This window comes from Xiphias gladius, unplaced genomic scaffold, assembly GCF_016859285.1.
Source record: "Xiphias gladius isolate SHS-SW01 ecotype Sanya breed wild unplaced genomic scaffold, ASM1685928v1 HiC_scaffold_108, whole genome shotgun sequence".
NCBI lineage: Eukaryota > Metazoa > Chordata > Actinopteri > Istiophoriformes > Xiphiidae > Xiphias > Xiphias gladius.
The window spans coordinates 1-21,574 of NW_024401370.1; the positions used below are offsets into that span (position 1 = coordinate 1).

The 21,574-nt window shown below is 37.9% G+C and overlaps 2 pseudogenes and 4 gene segments (V, D, J or C); all 6 read left to right on the forward strand.

The window, feature by feature from the left end:
- The first annotated feature begins 1,480 nt into the window (after positions 1 to 1,480).
- On the forward strand, positions 1,481 to 2,848 carry LOC120787072. The segment is given in 2 exon segments: positions 1,481 to 1,523; positions 2,544 to 2,848. Coding segments are annotated over 2 exon segments (348 nt in total).
- Positions 2,849 to 8,181: 5,333 nt separating this feature from the next.
- Positions 8,182 to 8,616, forward strand: LOC120787074 (annotated as a pseudogene).
- Positions 8,617 to 11,351: 2,735 nt separating this feature from the next.
- On the forward strand, positions 11,352 to 11,791 carry LOC120787079 (annotated as a pseudogene).
- A 940-nt stretch (positions 11,792 to 12,731) lies between these two features.
- Positions 12,732 to 13,231, forward strand: LOC120787073. The segment is given in 2 exon segments: positions 12,732 to 12,836; positions 12,927 to 13,231. Coding segments are annotated over 2 exon segments (348 nt in total).
- A 2,425-nt stretch (positions 13,232 to 15,656) lies between these two features.
- On the forward strand, positions 15,657 to 16,096 carry LOC120787076 (the record flags this gene model as incomplete). The annotated part of the segment is given in 2 exon segments: positions 15,657 to 15,705; positions 15,795 to 16,096. Coding segments are annotated over 2 exon segments (351 nt in total), but the record flags the coding sequence as incomplete, so codon positions are not given.
- Positions 16,097 to 17,510: 1,414 nt separating this feature from the next.
- LOC120787078 lies at positions 17,511 to 20,085 on the forward strand. The segment is given in 3 exon segments: positions 17,511 to 17,556; positions 17,659 to 17,949; positions 20,050 to 20,085. Coding segments are annotated over 3 exon segments (348 nt in total).
- The last annotated feature ends 1,489 nt before the right edge of the window (positions 20,086 to 21,574 follow it).

Below are 21,574 nucleotides of genomic sequence, written 5' to 3' on the forward strand. Positions count from 1 at the left end.
ACAACACAATGAAATTTTAGTACCACTGACATTTCATGAGAAAGAAATTCAGAAAAAAGATTAATATGGCTCCCCATTGTGAACAACAGAAGAAAATGGCACGGTTTCTATCTCATACTTTAGCTTCTTTAAAACCATTTTTGAGAGAAGACAGGGGTGATCTATAAAAGAGAGAGGAGATTATGAATCATGACAGTCTGGTTAATTTTATTTTTTTACAAAGAAAGTAAATGTGCTTTAATTTTACACATATTATATATGAGGATAAAGACTTTATATAGGCAGGCTTTTTCATCTTTGATCTTTGAGTATAATATTATAGTAACTGCTTAGAATAGAATCATTGTCATTTTTTATTTGCACAGAAATGTCTAAAAAAGATGTGGGGAGAATACTGCTAGAATGATGCAATAAAACAAACAATAAAGTTTCTATAGCTGAACAAATGGGAACTAAAGTACATCTGTTCATGGGCAGGAAGAAACCTGTGACTTTAATTGTTACAATTGTTCTAGTTTTTGTCACATTTAGATTTTATTTGGGCTTAATAATAATACAATGACAAATAAAAATAAACAAATACTTTTATAAATTTCTGACACAACCCCACAGCTGGCGATTGCTATAAAAATAACTTACAGATACATGAGCTACTGTAGTTTTCAAGTTTTTTGCATTTTGTTTTTCATGTTTCAGTTCCTGAAAAGTTGTTTCCCTCTAGAGACTCCAAGTTTCTCTGTTTGTCTGTGTGTTCATACATCTGCAATCACTGAAACCATTAGGAGTATGTTAGGCAAACCTGCAAACCAGCCTCAGCAAACTTAAGTTTTTTATACTGTTTATATGGTTTAAATGCTTTTTATATTGTCTATATGGTCAGTACTTCTGTTTGCAGCAAAATAAACAAAAGTACAGAGCAAGTAAGTAAATAAAGAGATGAATAAATAAATGCAAGAAAACAGCACATCATTTTAAAAGTGGGTTTTAATAATTTGAAAACATACAAACAGATTGTAAACATGGCTTACAGAAAGTACCATTCCTGGTGGATGGTCTTTTAGTTTCCATGGATGCACATCATCATTGTTACTGCAACGTTAATTTACTGAATATGTTTTCCCTTGGTTGTGTTGAAAATTTCCCCAACAGCAGTCTCTCATGTAGAATGTAATGAATCTAATTAACAATTGGCTTTCAGAGCAACACATTTGGATATGAATAGATTACAGCAAAAGCAGGGATAGATTATTTGAAAAAATTAAAATTAGTTTTCTTTACACCCGTGACAATTTCAAAGTGTCATAGTTGAGTGTGTATATATCTGCACACATACAGTAATAACACTCAACAGACTCTTCTATTGATTCCAGTTAGACCAACATTGATACTTCAGATGTTTGACCTTCCTTGTTACTCAGCTATAAAAACTTCACATCAGACTGTCAGTGGAGTTCACAGCACGTCGGTTTCACCATAAACCATGTTCTCTGTAGCTCTGCTGCTGCTACTGGCAGCTGGATCCTGTGAGTCTCACTGAGGCAGAGACACTGACAGTATGATCACAGCACACTGACTGTTCACTGTTATTACACAAATCCAATTTTCAACATGTTTTCCTCCCCGGGTTTGAAGTGTGAACAGTTGACACAACCAGCCTATGTGATTAATGTCTCCAAATTAAATATTTCAACAAAGAAATTAAAGAACCTTTAATGTATGACTGGGATTTAAACTTGCATTTCATGATAAAACATTTCAGAATTTTTTTTTTTTTTCCACAATACAAATCAACAGCTAAATAAGAAAATCAAACACTGTAGTTTGATTTAAAACATTCCCAAGACAACAGTGATCTGTAAAGAAGGGGATGTGTGACAACAGCAGTTAAGTTAAACATTTACACACAAAGTAAATGTACTTCAATCCTGCATATATTGCGTACAGAAGTAAATACTTTATAAAGAAAGGTTTTTTCATCTTTAGTATAATGATATACTAATTAAAGAATGATTGTGGTGTGTCAATTATAGAGAAGTGGGAAATATAGTTTTCTATATCAGTATTTGAATTAACGGTAGCTACTTCTCTTTCCTGCTGAGAAGAAATGTGTCCCTTTAATGTGTGGATTTTTTAGTTTTTGTCACTTTTATATTTTATTTGGCCATGATAAAAATACTATAACAAACCAAAATCTGAAAAAAAAAACATAACCATACTGCATAATTGATTAATGATTAAGACTGGTTTTTATTACTGACACAACCAAATACAAATGAGGGTAAATTGTGGTAATTTTTACCAAAAGTAACTTATAAATGCATGAACTACCATAGTTTTCATCTTCATCAGCTATAAAAACTTCACATCAGACTGTCAGTGGAGTTCACAGCTCGTCAGTTTCACCATAAACCTTGTTCTCTGTAGCTCTGCTGCTGCTGTTGGCAGCTGGATCCTGTGAGTCTCTCTGGATTTGTCATAGTCAACAGTTCTTCTTCTGCAGTATAACTTGATAATTTGTTAAAAACACTTCCTTCTTTTGACAGGTGTGAAGTGTGAACAGTTGACACAACCAGCCTCTGTGACTGTGCAGCCAGGTCAACGTCTGACCATCACCTGTCAGGTCTCTTATTCTCTTAGCGACTACTACACAGCTTGGATCAGACAGCCTGCAGGGAAAGGGATGGAGTGGATTGGTAGCAAATACACTGGAGCTTCATTCTACAAAGATTCACTGAAGAACAAGTTCAGTATCGACTTAGACTCTTCCAGCAACAGAGTGACTCTAAACGGACAGAATGTGCAGCCTGAAGACACTGCTGTGTATTACTGTGCCAGAGACCCACAATAACACAAACCATCAGTAGACCTGAACAAAAACCCCTCCATGCCTGAACCATGGTAACATGAAGCCACCAGAGGAGGAGCCTTCGAAATGGTTTCAGACTAGTATCTGAAAAGAGTATATTTAGCATTGTAAATGTTTTAATCATATAAAGTAGATTATTGATTCTAATGGTAATAAAAAGTGTGCAGGGAATGTAGCTCAGAGATACACTCTATTGTACTTATTTGTAATTTAAATTTTAAGAAGCAAAGCAATTTTCCCATACAAGTGATATGATCTAAATTATAACAGTATTTAAGTTTTGTACTCTTTACTCAACCTTGTGGTGATGTTAATAACTGGAACTACAAGTTAATGTGTTTCAAACCAGGTGAACCTTCTTTTCCAATGACTCTAAGAAAACCCCTAATTTTGATGTATTACTGTTTACCTGGTCATGTTCAGACCACCACCAACCTGCTCAAATACCTAGCAGCCTGTATACAGACCACATTTAGTCCTGTAATAATCAAGCATGAAGCATTCTACGACAAAATTCTGTTTTAACGAAAGTCACATTAATTGATACAGTGTCGTCAGGAAGCTATTTAATATGTTTTAACTTAGCAGTTTGGGGCATCCATTAGCAGAATGTACTTTTTTTAAAAAAGTCATACTTTGTCAAACTAAACATATGAAAATTTGGCATTTGAAAATGTCCTGTCTTTAGATGTGATATTGTACTCCAACTGATAGACAATTGGCTACACACAGTATATATGAATACAAAATACAGTATAAATGAACACAAAAAATTGATATGATTCATTTAAAGTATAACAGCAGAAACTCCCTCCCCATGATATCCTGATGCAAATCCTGAGTCTGTGCAGTGTACTTCTGTCCTGCTGACTGGTCTTGTCCTTTGTGCGGAGCATCAGAGGTCACATCTCCAGCCTCAGGATGATGAACACACTCACTCTTCTGCTGGTTGCTCCTTCTCTGCCCTGAGAGAGGCAGAAATCAATAACTGGATGTGCCAGAATTTTCTTCAATTTAACGAAGATTAAACTGATGTAAGTGAAGTAAGATTAAACTGAAGGGACAAGGAAGATCAATTAAAAGTCAGAGCAGGCCGGAAATCTTGGTGTATTCATAGACCTGAATTTTAACAGCCACATCAAGACAATTACAAAGTCAACCTAATATAAACTTAAGAACATATCAAGGATTAAAGGACTTATGTCTCAGTAGGATCTGGAAGAACTTTTCCATGCATTCATCTTCAGTCAACTCAGCTTCTGTAATGATGTGTTTACGGGTCTCTAAAAAATTGATGAGACAGCTGTAGCTGATTCAGAACACTGCTGCTCGAGTCTTCACAAAGACCGAGAAAGTGGATCGTATCACTCCAGATCTCAGATCTTTAAACTGGCTCCCTGTCTGTCAGAGAATTGATTTCAAAATACTGCCGTTGGTTTATAACGCACTGAATGATTTGGGGCCAAAATTATTTCTGATACATTTCTGTGCTGCTACGTATTAACCATCCAGACCCCTCAGGTCATCTGGGACAGGTCTGCTTTCTGTCCCAGTCAAGAGTCAAAACTAAACATGGAGAAGCAGTGTCGCAGAGGACTGTAGGTCTGCTTCAACTCTCACTCTCAGTTCTTTTAAATGAGTGCTGAGGATTTTTCAGTTTGCCACTGCCTGTCATTAAATCGAACATTACTCATTTCTTACACTTCACTGTAAATTTTAATCTTGTATTTCTTTTTTATTTTTTATTTTCTATGTAACTCTTTTTAATTTAAAATCTAAATTCTTTTTTGTATTGTCTTATGTTGCTTTTACATCTTGTTTTGACGCCTTTTATGTTTAATGTCAAGCACTTTGAATCGCCTTGTTGTTGAAATGTGCCATACAAATAAACTTGCCTTGTCCTGCCTTTTAGTTCTCCTGCTTCTTGATGTTTCATCTTTTATCAGACAACACTGACCGATGGTCAGACAGTGATACCAGAAAACTACCGGGCCTGGGGAGACCCTCAGTCTCTCCTGCAGGGGATCTGGCTTCTCTCTCTGTTGGTCAGTCTCAGATACACCATGCTGTTGCTATCATCTCTACTGATTTCTGCACGTCCTCTCACACTGCTGGCATAAGTGTTTTAACTGGCATCCGACCAGCCTTCCCCTATACATTCCAGTGTTTTTTCCTGCAGGTTGTTTGATCCAGGTCATAGCACAACAGGTAAATGTGAAGCCAGATCCCCTGCAGGAGAGACTGAGGGTCACCCCAGGCCTGGTAGTTTTCTGGTATCACTCTCTGACCATCGGTCAGTGTTGTCTGATAAAAGATGAAACATCAAGAAGAAGGAGAACTAAAAGGCAGAGAGACAGCAACCAGCAGAAGAATGAGTGTGTTGATCATGCCAGCAGAGTGAGAGGACGTGCAGAAATCAGTAGAGATGATTGTAAAAGCATGGTGTATCTGAGACTGTCCAACTTAAAGCCAGAGGACTCTGCTGTGTTTTACTGTGCCAAACACACATCCAGAAAGGCTTTACAAAACTCCCAAATAATTTATTTTTACAATACTCTACATGGGGCAATAGGAGGTTTCAAATATGATACTAAACACACTGAGACAAACAATGAGGTCAGCTGATGATGTTGATGATAATGATGGTCAGTGGCCACAGATGTAAAATAATATGAATGTTAAATCCATTATATGAATTTTGCAGCTGACAAGCAAAATGCATAAACAAATCTGATCAACAGATCAGACAAAGTAACAGATATGTTTAATAGTTCCTATATGGCTGTGTTTCAGTAGGTCACAAGTTGTTTAAACTTTGGTAGGTACTGAGGGTTGAACACTGACTGAGTCTGTCTTTGCTTTGGCTGTAAGGAAAACATGAGGGGGAGTCTGTAGATGATTGACAGGTGAGGACCAAGCACCAAGCCCTGGGGGATGCCTTGGGACAGAGAAGTCATGGTAGAGATACAGTTGTTATTGCTGATGAGCTTAAATTTAATATACACAGCATCTTTTAGTGCTGTTGAAATACTTTACATACATCCGACACCAGCAGCAGTTAAAGTGCATCTATTTTCCACGTTCACTTTTAAAACCTGTAGAGGGAGTGCTGTGTAAACCCTTCCTTCTCTATAAACACACCATTAGAGACCATAGAGATCTGTGTCAGCAGAACAGCTGACACAGTTTTATAAACTATAGAATGACTTTGATCAGATATAACTGATTTGCAGTGTTAACTATGAATGGAATGGAAAACATGATATGAAATGTATTAGTTGCAATTAGTATTCATGAAAAGTTACATCATTTAAGGACAGACAAAGATTTTTGAGCAGTCAAAAATCATCCGTATCTGTCTGGCATTTAATATTCGTTATACAATTTGATATTTAAAAAAAAAGAAACATTCAAAGGAATTAATTTAATTTTTACTGACATGTTGTACAGCACAGGCAGAGTGTGGCTGACTATCCGAAATTCAATTATGACTACCAGTTCTCATGTTTTTAAAGAACAGTTAAATCTACAGACTTTTAGGAAATAAAGAAACTTTAAAACTGCAACAAATAGATACCATTAGGAACATCTATTTAATAAAATGCCAGTACAGCCCCAGTATAGAGTATCCAATCATTGTGAAGTTTATAATGTTCCAGGGTTCAGAAATGGACTTGAATAACTGTGTCATGCTGAACCTTTATTGTGTCTGTGTTCTGCTTTACTGTTTCAGCATTGCAATATCAAGCAAAGGTTAGCTGCTTAGAGTATTCAGTCGCTCCCTGTCAGTTGCTGATATATTGACAGGGAGTGAGGAGACCTCATGAATAATCCTGCTTCATTGAAAAAAATATTGCTGGGATCTTAATATTAGCCATTTTAGACAAATTTAAGGAAACATGTCAGACAAGCCTTAAATATCCAGACTTAGAGGAATGAAGAGGCCTTCATCAGGACCCTGATGACGTTTTCCCATCTCCATGCACCTTGGAAGCAGCTGAAGTTGTGCCAGAAATCCCTCCTCAACTTATGGGAATGTAAAATAAACATTCCCATTCAATTTTTACCGAGCCAAAACTGAACAATGAGCAAAATATAGCTGTATTCTCCCTGTGAGGAGGAGTTGATGCAAAACTCAGATGTCTTCCACCTCTAATTGTCTACCTGCAGAGGGGACGACTTCCATGTGATTTGCAAATTTCTCTCTCTCTCTTACAAACACACACACACACACACACACACACACACACACACACACACACACACACACACACACACACACACACACACACACACACACACACACAAATGGACCAACATCAAAATTTGTTTCCCTTTTTCATACTCATTATTGAAAGCCTTTAAAACCATTAGAAGCTGAACACAAAAGAAAAGACAACAATCAACATCAACACTAACAAAAAAAACTAAAAACCTTTGGTATTTGATTTGACTGTTCATTTTATTTCTGACACATCTGTGACCAACCATTTGTAATGTGCTGATTATTATAGAACTTAACATATAAATGCATGATTTACTATGGTTTCGTCTAAACTAAAGGATTTAGTTCTAATGCCTCCGTGTCGGTGACAGCCATGGCCAGATTCATTATGTTTTTGGTTTGTCCTTCCGTTGTTTGCTTAGACTAAAGGATGAACCTGATTAGAATTTGGTTGACAGAGGTCAAAGGTCAAGGTCACTGTAACCTTATAGAACCTGTTTTTGCCCATACCTTAAGAATTCATATGCTAATTATGATAAAATACACTCAATACCTTTTATTAAATTTCCTTCAAAAGTCTTCATTACATATATTAAATGAGTCTGGACAGACATGGATGTAAACTGCAACTTGACTGGTTTGTGGAGGCATAAAACTGCAAGCAGTAATTCTAGTTAACATATTGTCACACAGGTTTCACTTCACTTCCTTAGGTGTTTCCCTTTGGAGGAATTTTCTTTGTCTAAGGCTCAAACATCTGCAAAAACTGAAACTGTCTTTTTATGCGAACTAACAACCCATCTTCTCAGAACTTAACTTTTCATTGAACTAGCATGATCATAGCAATACAATACAATATGTGTATATTGAAATAAAAATATCATATGTGAAGAAGAGGGGATTCCCTGGCATGTTTTAACTCTGCAGATATAATAACAGTGAACAGACTCTTCTACTGGCTCCAGTTAGACCAACATTGATGCTTCATATATTTGATTCTATGCAAAATCAGTGACCTTCCTTGTTACTCAGCTATAAAAACTTCACATCAGACTGTCAGTGGAGTTCACAGCACGTCAGTTTCACTGTAAACCATGTTCTCTGTAGCTCTGCTGCTGCTGTTGGCAGCTGGATCCTGTGAGTCTCTCTGGATTCGTCATAGTCAACAGTTCTTCTTTTGCAGTATAACTTGATCATTTTTGACAAAATATTTTCTCCTTTTAACAGGTGTGAAGTGTCAGCAGTTGACACAACCAGCCTCTGTGACTGTGCAGCCAGGTCAATGTCTGACCATCACCTGTCAGGTCTTGTTGACAGCTACTACACAGTATGGATCAGACAGCCTGCAGGGAAAGGACTGGAGTGGATTGGAAGCGGATTTACTGGAGCTTCATACCACAAAGATTCACTGAAGAACAAGTTCAGTATCGACTTAGACTCTTCCAGCAAAACAGTGACTCTAAACGGACAGAATGTGCAGCCTGAAGACACTGCTGTGTATTACTGTGCCAGAGACCCACAATAACACAAACCATCAGTAGACCTGAAAAAAAACAACCTTCAGTGCCTGAACCATGGTAACATGAAGTAACCAGAGCAGGATCCCTCAGACTACAAATGATTTCAGACCAGTTCAATTAAAAAAAGTGTTGTTTAATAGAATGTGATTTGCACAGAAAAGTGGAAATAATATAAAAATAAAATTCTGATGACAAACTGATCTATTTTTTTTTTTTTCATTTTATTCAGGATAGGTTAGGATTTCTAATAAATACCAAGTTCATTACTTACTCAATGTGGGAGAACATTTAGAAAATTCAGCAGGGGATCTGGCTTCACATTTAACTGTTGTACTATGACCTGGATCAGACAACCTGCAGGAAAAACACTGGAATGGATAGGGGAAGGCTGGTCTGATGCCAGTAAAAACACTTATGCCAGCAGTGTGAGAGGACTTGCAGAAATCAGTAGAGATGATAGCAACAGCATGGTGTATCTGAGACTGTCCAACTTAAAGCCAGAGGACTCTGTTGTGTATTACTGTGCCAGAGATACACTATATTTAAAGTGAGCTGAGAGGCTATACAAAAACCTCAGACAATTTACTTTCAGAAAAACCCATGAAAAAATTTGCTTCATTATTAAAAACCTAACCATTAATTTAATATAAATAGAGTCACTGATAAAATACAGTAATGATCATTTTTTTGCAGAGATGTGAGAGATTAGGTGTGTTTCTCTTTGAGAGGGAGGGGTCAGTGCAAATCCCTGATCTCTTCCATCGTTACATATGTGTTGGAGAGGGAAGGATAGGGACTAAATCACCGGCAGACGAACTGTAGACTGGACAGAGACACTCGGCTTTTGTAATGATCAGACCTGATTATTTGGTTGTTTTTCTTGTCCTGTTAAATAACTGGACAAGTAAGAACATTAATTGTATTTCTGACAAACATCTAAAGACAATCTGGCTTCATTTTATTACCTCATGAGCTCATTAAATTTCTGTAGGTACTGAGGGGCAAATATTGAGTCTGAACCAGTGGTTAAAAGGCCTGGAGAATCCCACACACTGACCTGCACATATTCAGGGTTTGGTGGTGATTACTGGAACGTTTGGATCAGACAGGCTCCTGGAAAAGGACTGGAGTGGGTTGCTGCTGATTTGGCTGATGGCAGCACTTACTACTCTCAGTCAGTCCAAGGCCGGTTTACCATCTCCAGAGATGACAGCAGACAGCAGCTGTATCTGCAGATGAACAGTCTGAAGACTGAAGATTCTGCTGTTTATTATTGTGCTCGAGACGCACAGTGACTGGAGTTGGTTCAGCAGCTGTACAAAAACCTACAGTCCTCATCTTTAATGGTCTGATGGACCATAAGTACCTTATAGGATAACTGTCTTCACTTTTAATGTAAGGAAGACACTATGTACTAATTTATGAACAAAATACTGAATCAAGCGATCAGCAGGCTCTGACCAAGATAAAACTGTATTCTACAGACACAAACACACTCTAACTCCGTCATGTAGAAATTAAATTTATATTCTACTCATTTGTTTTCCAATTACATTTGACAGTAGATATACATATGAGAGGAAATATAGTTTGAGACATGACTGTCCCTAGAAACATCCCCAGTTGAGACAAAATTCTCCACTATTTTTTTTGCTGATTAGGCTGCACACAGTGACTCAACATTCAGAACATTGTACAGACTTTAAAAAAAATGAACAAGGTCATGTTTTTTTTCATGCTGACACTAGAAAATTACAGTCCCTCGTTTAAAACTCTAGAGGTCAGTGTAGAACTGGCTGATGAGCAGTCTGAAGGCTGAGGACACAGCAGTGTATTACTGTGCACGACAGACACATTGAGAGAGCCTAATAAACAGAGAACGAATATTTATCTCTGTTGTTCTCTTTTGGCTGTATATTAATACAGTAATTTGCAACCTACATGATGATATAAAATTTAAATGAATCAGCACATAAGAAACTTTTTTGCTGATAAGAATAAAATAATTGCACATTTTATTTATAGATCAGTATAGAGCAAGATACTGAAAGATTTTGGTTGGAGATGGAAATGGGGACTGTGGAAAATAATGTAAAGTTGGAGGAGGCCAGTGAAGTAAGAAGAGACCTGGTTATGGAGGGTTTTGTGAGTAAGGAGGTTTGTATCTGTTGAACGAGAGTGTGGTGGTCACAAGAGTGGGAGTTAGTTAATAGCTTCAGAGTTAGGATGTACTGGAAGTTTGTTTAGGACTCTGGAGGTTGGACCATAAGGAATGCCATTGCAGTAGTCAAGCCTGGATGTAATGAAGTCATGGATCAGAGTTTCAGCAGCAGAGAAGGAGAGAGATGAGCAGATACTGGCTATGTTTTAATTTTTTGTAAGGTAGATGGTCAAGTTCAAGGCTTCAAACATCTGCAAACCCTGAAACTGTCTTACGTACAACCCATCTTCTTCTAACTTAACTTTTTATTGAACTGGCCTGATCATAGCAATACAATACAATATGTGTATATTGAAATAAAAATATCATATGTGAAGAAGAAGGGATTCCCTGGCATGTTTTAACTCTGCAGATATAATAACACTGAACAGACTCTTTTACTGGCTCCAGTTAGACCAACATTGATGCTTCATATACTGGATTCTATGCAAAATCAGTGACCTTCCTTGTTACTCAGCTATAAAAACTTCACATCAGACTGTCAGTGGAGTTCACAGCACGTCAGTTTCACCATAAACCATGTTCTCTGTAGCTCTGCTGCTGCTGCTGTTGGCAGCTGGATCCTGTGAGTCTCTCTGGATTTTTCACAGTCAACAGTTCTTCTTTTGCAGTCTAACTTGATCATTTTTGACAAAACATTTTCTTTTTTCAACAGGTGTGAAGTGTGAACAGTTGACACAACCAGCCTCTGTGACTGTGCAGCCAGGTCAACGTCTGACCATCACCTGTCAGGTTTCTTATTCTGTTGACAGCTACTTTACAGCTTGGATCAGACAGCCTGCAGGGAAAGGACTGGAGTTGATTGGAGCAGGATTTACTGGAGCTTCACACTACAAAGATTCACTAAAGAACAAGTTCAGTATTAGTAGTACTCTTCCAGCAAAACAGTGACTCTAAACGGACAGAATGTGCAGCCTGAAGACACTGCTGTGTATTACTGTGCCAGAGATCCACATTAACACAAACCATCAGTAGACCAAAACAAAAACCCCTCAGTGCCTGAACACTTGTAACATGAAGCCACCAGAGGAGGAGCCTTCAGACCACAAATGAATTCAGACCAGTTCACTGTTGCAGTAAAGTTGGAAGTAGTCTTTAGATTTTATAAAAGATTCTTAATTTCTATTTAACAGTAGCTGTTTTCATCAATTTTAATAATTTGACATTATAATCCGTGAAACATTACTATATCTATTCTGATAGTGAAAACTGAATTACACATACAGTATAATGTGCATTAGTAATCATTAGTATTGTATCATAATTTATATATCTTTTAAAGTTTAAGAGCAACTGTTTTGTACAGTTTAAATAATTAGAAATTGTCATCAAAAAAAGTGAACAATTTGACTTTAAAAGCTCGTCATCAAACAAGAAAGAAATCTTTATAAAACCAGTTGCTCGTCCACACAATCATGATTTAAAAAGAAAAAAAACACAATCACAATTAATGTTTGAATCGTTACTAATTTAGGAACGACATTGGTAGTGGTCAGCCAACTCCATGTTGGTGTTAAATATTCAACTACAAAATATAGCCTCTTGAGTACCAAATTAAATTGTGTTTGTCAGTGATTCAACATTCACATTCTCCTTCTGTGAGATGATGAACAACACCTGCAAACTTCATCGTCATTTTCATTTATTTAAATTTACCTAAGCTAACTAATTCACTAATATTAATAGTTTACTCCAAAACCAAAGATGTACTATTTGTAGAAGATAGCACTTCTTTCATTTCTGTAAATGCTGAGACATGTTCAAAATGTTACAATTTACTATGTAATAATATAGAATGTCATAACAGTCAGCAACTCTTCTGTTGGCTCCAGTTAGACCAACATTGATGCTTCATATATTTGATTCTATGCAAAGTCAGTGACCTTCCTTGTTACTCAGCTATAAAAACTTCACATCAGACTGTCAGTGGAGTTCACAGCACGTCAGTTTCACTGTAAACCATGTTCTCTGTAGCTCTGCTGCTGCTGTTGGCAGCTGGATCCTGTGAGTCTCTCTGGATTTGTCATAGTCAACAGTTCTTCTTCTGCAGTATAACTTGATAATTGGTGACAAAACATTTTCTTTTTTCAACAGATGTGAAGTGTGAGCAGTTGACACAACCAGCCTCTGTGACTGTGCAGCCAGGTCAACGTCTCACCATCACCTGTCAGGTCTCTTATTCTCTTAGCAGCTACGCTACAGCTTGGATCAGACAGCCTGCAGGGAAAGGACTGGAGTGGATTGGTAGCAAATACACTGGAGGTTCATACTACAAAGATTCACTGAAGAACAAGTTCAGTATCGACTTAGACTCTTCCAGCAACACAGTGACTCTAAACGGACAGAATGTGCAGCCTGAAGACACTGCTGTGTATTACTGTGCCAGAGACCCACAATAACACAAACCATCAGTAGACCTGAACAAAAACTCCTCCATGCCTGAACCATGGTAACATGGTAACCATGGTAACCCCTCCATGCCTGAACCATGGTAACATGAAGCCACCAGAGGAGGAGCCCTCAGACCACAAATGATTTTAGACCAGTTCACTGAGAAAAACAGTCTTTGAATAGAATGTAATTTCTGCAGAATATGTGGAGATGACAATGGTAATATAAGACATCAAAGGAATCAGGATCGCAAATTGTTGCAAGAATTATAACTTACCCTGTCTGCGGGCAATTTTTTTTCCCGGCTGCATAAAGACTTTTTTCATAAAATTAAATTACAATCAGTGAGAAGTCACAATGATTGACTTTATTTTGTAATGACGTGAGATAAACTTTCCACACATCACTTTTGTTTCTTCTAATTTATTACTTTTTAAGTAAATACATACAAACCACCCAAAAACCTGCAGAAATACCCAGTTGCCCAAAGCATATACAGACCACATTTTGTTATGAAATATTCAAGCACAAAGCATTTAACAACAAAATTGTATTTAAAAAATGTATGCCACATCGATGGACAATTGGCTACATATATATGAATACAAAAAAATGATATGATTCTGTAGTTGAGCCACTTCCTCCCCATGATATCCTGATGGAAATCCTGAGTCTGTGCAGTGTACTTCTGTCCTGCTGACTGGTCTTGTCCTTTGTGTGGAGCATCAGAGGTCACATCTCCAGCCTCAGGATGATGAACACACTCACTCTTCTGCTGGTTGCTCTCTCTCTGCCCTGTGAGTTCTCCTGTTTCTTCATGTTTCATCTTTTATCAGACAACACTGACCGATGGTCAGACAGTGATACCAGAAAACTTCCCAGATGACTGTCTCACTTTCTGCTGTGGTTCCTCTCTCCTCTCATCTCATCAGGTTGTACGAGTCAGAGTATGGAGTCCATTCCTTCCAGTTCAGTAGTGAAAAGGCCTGGGGAGACCCTCAGTCTCTCCTGCAGGGCATCAGGCTTCACATTTAGCTGCTGTGTTATGAACTGGATCAGACAACCTGCAGGAAAAGCACTGGAATGGAGTAGCTACTCTTCTGCAAGTAGAAAAACTTATGCGAGCAGTGTGAGAAGACGTGCAGAAATCAGTAGAGATGACAGCAACAGCATGGTGTATCTGAGACTGTCCAACGGTTAAGTATAACTTACAAATCTAAACTGGGTATAAAAAAACATTAAAGCTGCAATAATTGTTTTGTTTTTTGTTGTGTTTTTGTGGCCATTCAGGGGGCGGTGGACACAAATTGTGAACACAACACTGACAAACAGTATCATCACCTTTTAACTTGATTTAGCCAACCACTTAGATAACAGTTGCTTATTTACACATCCAGCAGTTATGGAGCAACATTATCGTTCATTTGGACTCATGTTTTTGGCCACCTGGTAAATTTAAATCCAATATTCACTTTCCATCAGCTCTGTTTTGGTCTCTACTAACTGCTAAGGGAAATATCTGTTCAATCTTCAGATGCTAAATGCTCCAATCTGTTCACCTGTTCGTCGCTAACTGGGTTGTGCAGAGCAGTGAGTGTACGGTGGGTTTTTAGGAGCTTTTTTGCTGAAAATAACTGGCTGCCACACTTGCAAATGGTCCTATGAGAGCAGTGAAAGTGAACCACAACAGTGAAGTTGTGAGCCAGACAAATAAACAATGAGCTGAGGGTCAATATAAAAGTCCGTAAAGCTGAGGGGAGCTGCAGTTTCAGGTGATAATTTTCTGCTGATTCATGACTGTGAGTTACCCCTTTTACTGTCAAATTGTTTTCACAGTGTCAAATGATATAATACTGATATAAAAGAAAATATTGATTATTGAAATTTTTAAGGTTGAATAATCTGAAAATATCTTCAAGATCAAAACTTTATAATCAAAATAGAGAAGGATGTTATAAATGTTCTTTTTTGCTCCAAAGATGTCTGACATGTGGTGTTTCTCTTTGAGAGGAGGGGTCAATGCAAAACTGACATCTTCAATCACTACAAGATGGGCTGAAGAGCAACGGACAGGGATTCAATTTGACAGACACCCCGTAGAATGGACAAAGACAACTGGCTTTGACAATGATCATCCCTACTTGGTTATTTGCCTGATTCTGTTTTGTACCGTGGTTGGTAAGGATTATGAAAATTTTTCTGACAAACACCCTGATAAGACAATGTAACTTTACTAATGAGCTATGTAAATGTCTGCAGGTACTGAGAGTCAAACACTGACAGAATCTGAACCTGTGGTTAAAAGGCCTGGAGAATCCCACACACTGACCTGAACACCCTCTGGATTCACATTCAGTGACTACTATATGTCTTCCACCTCTACTTAACTGACTGCAGAGAGGATGACAGGGGACAGTGGACACACAGTTTAACATGATGGACTACAGGACAGGGCTGCTGCTTTTAACTGTCTGCTGGGCAGGTGAAGAGTTTCACTGATGCTGATCTTAAATAATTAATATTTGAGTTTCTATCTCAATACATATGATGTTTTCTTTTTAATCTTGACAGGTGTTGATGCTCAGACTCTGACAGAATCTGAACCAGTGGTTAAAAGGCCTGGAGAATCCCACAAACTGACCTGTACAGCCTCTGGATTAACATTCAGTGACTACCCCATGCATTGGATCAGACAGACTCCTGGAAAAGGACTGGAGTGGATTGCTGCTATCAGTAGCGGTGGTGGTGGCAGCACTGACTACTCTCAGTCAGTTCAAGGCCGGTTTACCATCTCCAGAGACAACAGCAGACAGCAGCTGTATCTGCAGATGAACAGTCTGAAGACTGAAGATTCTGCTGTTTATTATTGTGCTCGAGACTCACAGTGACTGGAGTTGGTTCAGCAACTGTAAAAAAACCTTCAGTACTTATATGCAAGATGTATATGCTGCAGAACAGGAAAAATAGAAACTCAAAAATTCACCACTTAATAAGGAAAAATATGAACACACAAACATATCGACACACACAAACACATACACCGTCTCACAACACAACAATAATATTACCACTCAGATATCTGTGTTAGAGCTTAACTCCAGAAGTAAATAATTTCTTTCCATGAAAAAAATCATACACACATACATACTGAATGAAGATTATTTAAAAAAAAAAGACTAAAATCGAACTTCATTTTCCATATCAGCCTGACTGACATAGAGCCTCCAATGTTCTAACTCCACACTCATTGTGAATCATATCATTTAAAATAAATGCCACAAAAGCATTTTGTAGCGTTCAGACTTCACCACGACAACAGGTTATTCCTTTTTTATTGATTGGTATTTGAGTTCGCAATGACTTCTACAACAAAGCATCTGACATAATCAACTGAAAGACAGATAATGACAAGAGTCAGAATCATTTAATTCTTGTTCTTGTCAGGAGTCTTGAGCAGTTATGATGTCAGCCATTAATAAGGCTATGGTTTCAGTTGTTTTGGTTGAAGCCTCTGGATTCACATTCAGCAGCTACGCTATGCATTGGATCAGACAGGCTCCTGGAAAAGGACTGGAGTGGATTGCTACTGTTGATACTGATAGCAGCACTGACTACTCTCAGTCAGTCCAAGGCCGGTTTACCATCTCCAGAGACGACAGCAGACAGCAGCTGTATCTGCAGATGAACAGTCTGAAGACTGAAGATTCTGCTGTTTATTATTGTGCTTGAGAGTAACAGTGACACAGGAGTGAGCAATGCTGTACAAACAGTTAACCAGTCACATCAGATCAAATGTTTTTTTTCTTCTGATAATTACATTCACAGAATAAAGGTTATCATCAACACATTCAGAGAAACAAAGTCTCAAGACAAACCTTCTTCACTCAGCCACGTTTTTGTGGGTCTGGGTCTACAGTATGTAATGTCTTTGTGACACACCAGGAAAATTAAATGTTCATTTGATCTAAGTGTGAATGTTTTTGCTTTACTTGTCTAACTTGTTTTAGCAGATTTGAATTGATTTCAAGTAAGACGGAAGCTGAAAACGTTAAGTAAGTCTGTTAAATAATAAATACATTGTCTTTCTCGTTTCAAAATAAATGTTCTAAGTTCACAGTTCTAAGCGATGACTACTTGTGACAGGAAAGTCTATCCTTCTTTTAAACCTCATCAGTGTCCTTGTCTATGCAAAGTGAACTTCCCAATAGTCGGCTATAAAGACTTGATATCAACTGTCATTTGCAGCAGAAGAAGAAAAGCTCCAATCAGATCACCTTCAATACAAGCATGTTCTCTGTAGCTCTGCTGCTCCTGCTACTGGCAGCTGGATCCTGTGAGTCTCACTGAGGCAGAGACACTGACAGTACGGTCACAGCACACTGACTGTTCACTGTTATTACACTGATTCAATAATCAACATGTTTTCCTCCACAAGTGAAGTGTGAGCAGTTGACACAACCAGCCTCTGTGACTCTGCAGCCAGGTCAACGTCTGACCATCACCTGTCAGGTTTCTTATTCTGTTGACGACTACTACACAGGTTGGATCAGAAAGCCTGCAGGGAAAGGACTGGAGTTGATTGGAACAGGATCTACTGGAGCTTCATTCTACAAAGATTCACTAAAGAACAAGTTCAGTATCGACTTAGACTCTTCCAGCAACACAGTGACTCTAAACGGACAGAATGTGCAGCCTGAAGACACTGCTGTGTATTACTGTGCCAGAGATCCCACCAATAGTACCTCACAGTAAATTATGCATTTTCGAGAATGAGAAATTGACTCTAAAACAAGTTAAAGTAGCGACATGTGATTTTTTAAAATGTGTGCATCTGACAACAGTCTGTTTCTCTACAGAAATTTTGTGAGTCTTAAGTTAGATTAAAATCTATGAACAGCAGCATTACGGTAACAGACATTAAAATAATTACAGTCACATTTTATATGGCAATATTAATGACCGTAGAACATTGAACTCTAAAGTTCTACTTTAATCTCTACAATCAGATTTATCAAATTCAATTTGGCACAAGGAGGAAAAAGGACTGGATTGATTTTTAGTAATAAGCCCTCCTGTGAGGAGCTTTCAGTGGATTCACACTAATAAACACATTAGAACACACTGAATAGTCAGATGAGTGATGGAGACAATGTTGATTTCAGTTTCCACAGGTGTGAACAGTATTGATCTCATCCAGCCAGACTCAAAGGTCGTGCAGCCTGGACAGACTTTGACCATCACCTGTCAGGTCTCTGGTTATTCTTTGACTGATAGCAGCTATGCAACATGTTGGATCAGACAATGTGAAGGAAAACCAATGGACTGGATTGTCAATCGATGGGGTGGAAACAGTGGCAACTTTTATGAAAACAATGCTCTAAAGAACAAGTTCAGCTAGAGCAGAGACATTTCTACTGGAACAGTCACTATAAACGGACATGAATGTGCAGCCGGAGGACACAGTTGTTTATTACTGTGTATGTCTCCCCACAGTGATACAAACCACCAACAGACCTGCACAAATACACGGAGACTCGTGTGACTGAACAACATGCCCATGTTGACAATTAGGAAATAAATAACGAAAGTCATGGGCAGTTACTCCGTGATAGTAGTTTACTTACAACGCATTTGTATTCTACTTTACTTTTCTTGTTCTGTGTCAGGATATATTGAATAACATATTTAATTTTTGTACCTGCGTTTTTCTATGTTGATGCTTACAAAAGAGGAAAAAAGACTAGTTCCGTTTTTGTGCAAAGCAAAGGACAATAAAAAAAATTAGCGTCTCCAGAAAAGTTCAATTTTATTGTTTAAAAAATTCCATTTCAAAATACATCTGCGTTCCATGTTAAATTTTTAAACTTGTAGAGGGAATTCCATTCCTCATGACCAACACACCAACAGCAAGTCTCATGTAATTTGTGACTGAAAAACTGGTTTAAAAACTTTAAAGACATTCTCAAACAACCGACACCTAAATCTCAAAAGCAAAATCTCCAGTCTTCACCAATGGTCCAAATCTCTTCCATTCTTCACCAGTTTAAAAATTTCTGTGAAGTTTAATCACAAAAATGTGTTGGTCGTTTGAAAAGGCACTGTTTCTCTTAGTTTGCTCAGGGTTTCCAGCTTTCACAAGTAATTGCCTTTCTATTGATAATATAATCCTCCCTCTGGAGATGAAATGTGGTTTAGTTTCATTGTCAGTCAAGAATGTAGTTCCATTTCATACAAATGGCAACAACACGTTAGCATGTGAGCATGCTGATGTTAGCATTTAACTCAAAGCACTCCTGTGCCTAAATACAGCCTCACAGAGACATTAGAATGGCTGTAGACTCTTTAGTCTTGTGTATTGTTCTCTAGATTATGAAAAAAAAGATGATTATAAATCAGTTTATGACTGGCAGGAAATAATAGCTGCGCCCTGACCTGACCTGCACTATTTTAAGAGACAAAGATGGCTGCCAATTATCATCAGCAGTGGACTTTCCATCACTTGATGACGTACTGGACATAAATTCCCTAGAGACATATTTCCCATGATGAATTGTGTCTACAGGCCCTAGTCATCACACGACACCTGGCATCAGAGCATCAGGTGTGACACACAGACTGATCTTTCTTCTTGCTTTGCCTGCAACCAAGCTAACTACAACCTTGGACTATTGTGAAATAATTAAAGTGCTGAGGTGCATACATCACAGGCAAGCTGTTTATGTTTTCTTTCTCTGTGGTGTGGCCTATCATAGGTTATTGGTAATGTGGGTGCAGATCTTATGCTGCTATATCTGCAGCTTAGAGAGAAGTTGACCTTGTGCCAGACACCCACAATAACACAAACCATCAGTAGACCTGAACAAATACCCCTCAATGCATGAACCATGGTAATAATTTCTATTTGAGTTTCTATCCTAATAAATATGATGTTTTCCTTTTAATCTTGACAGGTGTTGATGCTCAGACTCTGACAGAATCTGAACCAGTGGTTAAAAGGCCTGGAGAATCCCACAAACTGACCTGTACAGCCTCTGGATTCACATTCAGTGACTACTGGATGGCCTGGATCAGACAGGCTCCTGGAAAAGGACTGGAGTGGATTGCTTATATCAATAGCGGTGGTGGCAGCACTGCCTACTCTCAGTCAGTCCAAGGCCGGTTTACCATCTCCAGAGATGACAGCAGACAGCAGGTGTATCTGCAGATGAACAGTCTGAAGACTGAAGATTCTGCTGTTTATTATTGTGTTCGAGACTCACAGTGACTGGAGTTGGTTAAGCAGCTGTTCAAAATCCTATAGTCCTCATCTTTATTGTGTTTTTGGATCATGGGGAAAAATTATTAATATATTATTAATATATAATATATTATTATTAATTCTGTATGAGACTAATGTACAATTTGTACATTATGAATGTTCATTTCCATGACAAAGAATTCTATTAAATATCTTCTGTGGTTTTTGTATTTTAATATAATTGTGAGTAAAACCTGTAAAAACTTTCAGGCACGTTAATATCTATACATTATCATACATAATTATACAAACACACAAACACGAAGGAAATAAAAAATGAAAAAACGCTCATGTTAACATTGTAAAATATAATGCATTACAGCATTTTAAATTAGTTCGACATTGTACTGAAGAAGACCATATATTGTAGCTCTACTTTAAACTTTTAAAGGGCAGTTAAAGCCTGTTTTTTTTTCTCTCCTTTGTCTCTATAATGAGACAGTTACGGTAGCATGTATGATTCATATTAACTAAATGATCCTTGAAACATTGGAGCTAAAGACTATCTGGAAGTAGTAAAAGGTTTTGAAGAGTTGTAGTAGAAATTGAACAGTGGTTCTGTGTTTGACTGATGATTTGATCTGGAGTTTTTATGGTCAGAGTTGATCAATTAAATCAATTAAAGAACAGCCTAGGGTTGGTTCATCATGTCTAGCAGATGTAGAAAGTAGATCTAAAGATGTCCAGCCAGAAGTCTGAAGGTTCAGCTGTTTATTGTTGCTGGCATGTGACAGTGATGAAATGATTCAACAGTCTTCATACTGTTTATATGATTTGGTTGTTCCTTTGCTTTCTTGACAAAAGAGAAATTTGAATATTATATGAATATATATGAATAATATTCAAATGAAGGTTCCTCATAAGGAAGTGAAGTGTGTGCGTGTGTCAGTGAGAGGACGCAAGAGCTCACATCAGTTCAGCTTCAACATCAACCATGTTCTCTGTAGCTCTGATACAGCTGCTGGCAGCTGGATCCAGTGAAGAGCTTTCAGGGATTTCACACTAATAAACACATTAGAAACAATGAATAGTCAGAATGATGATGGAGACAATG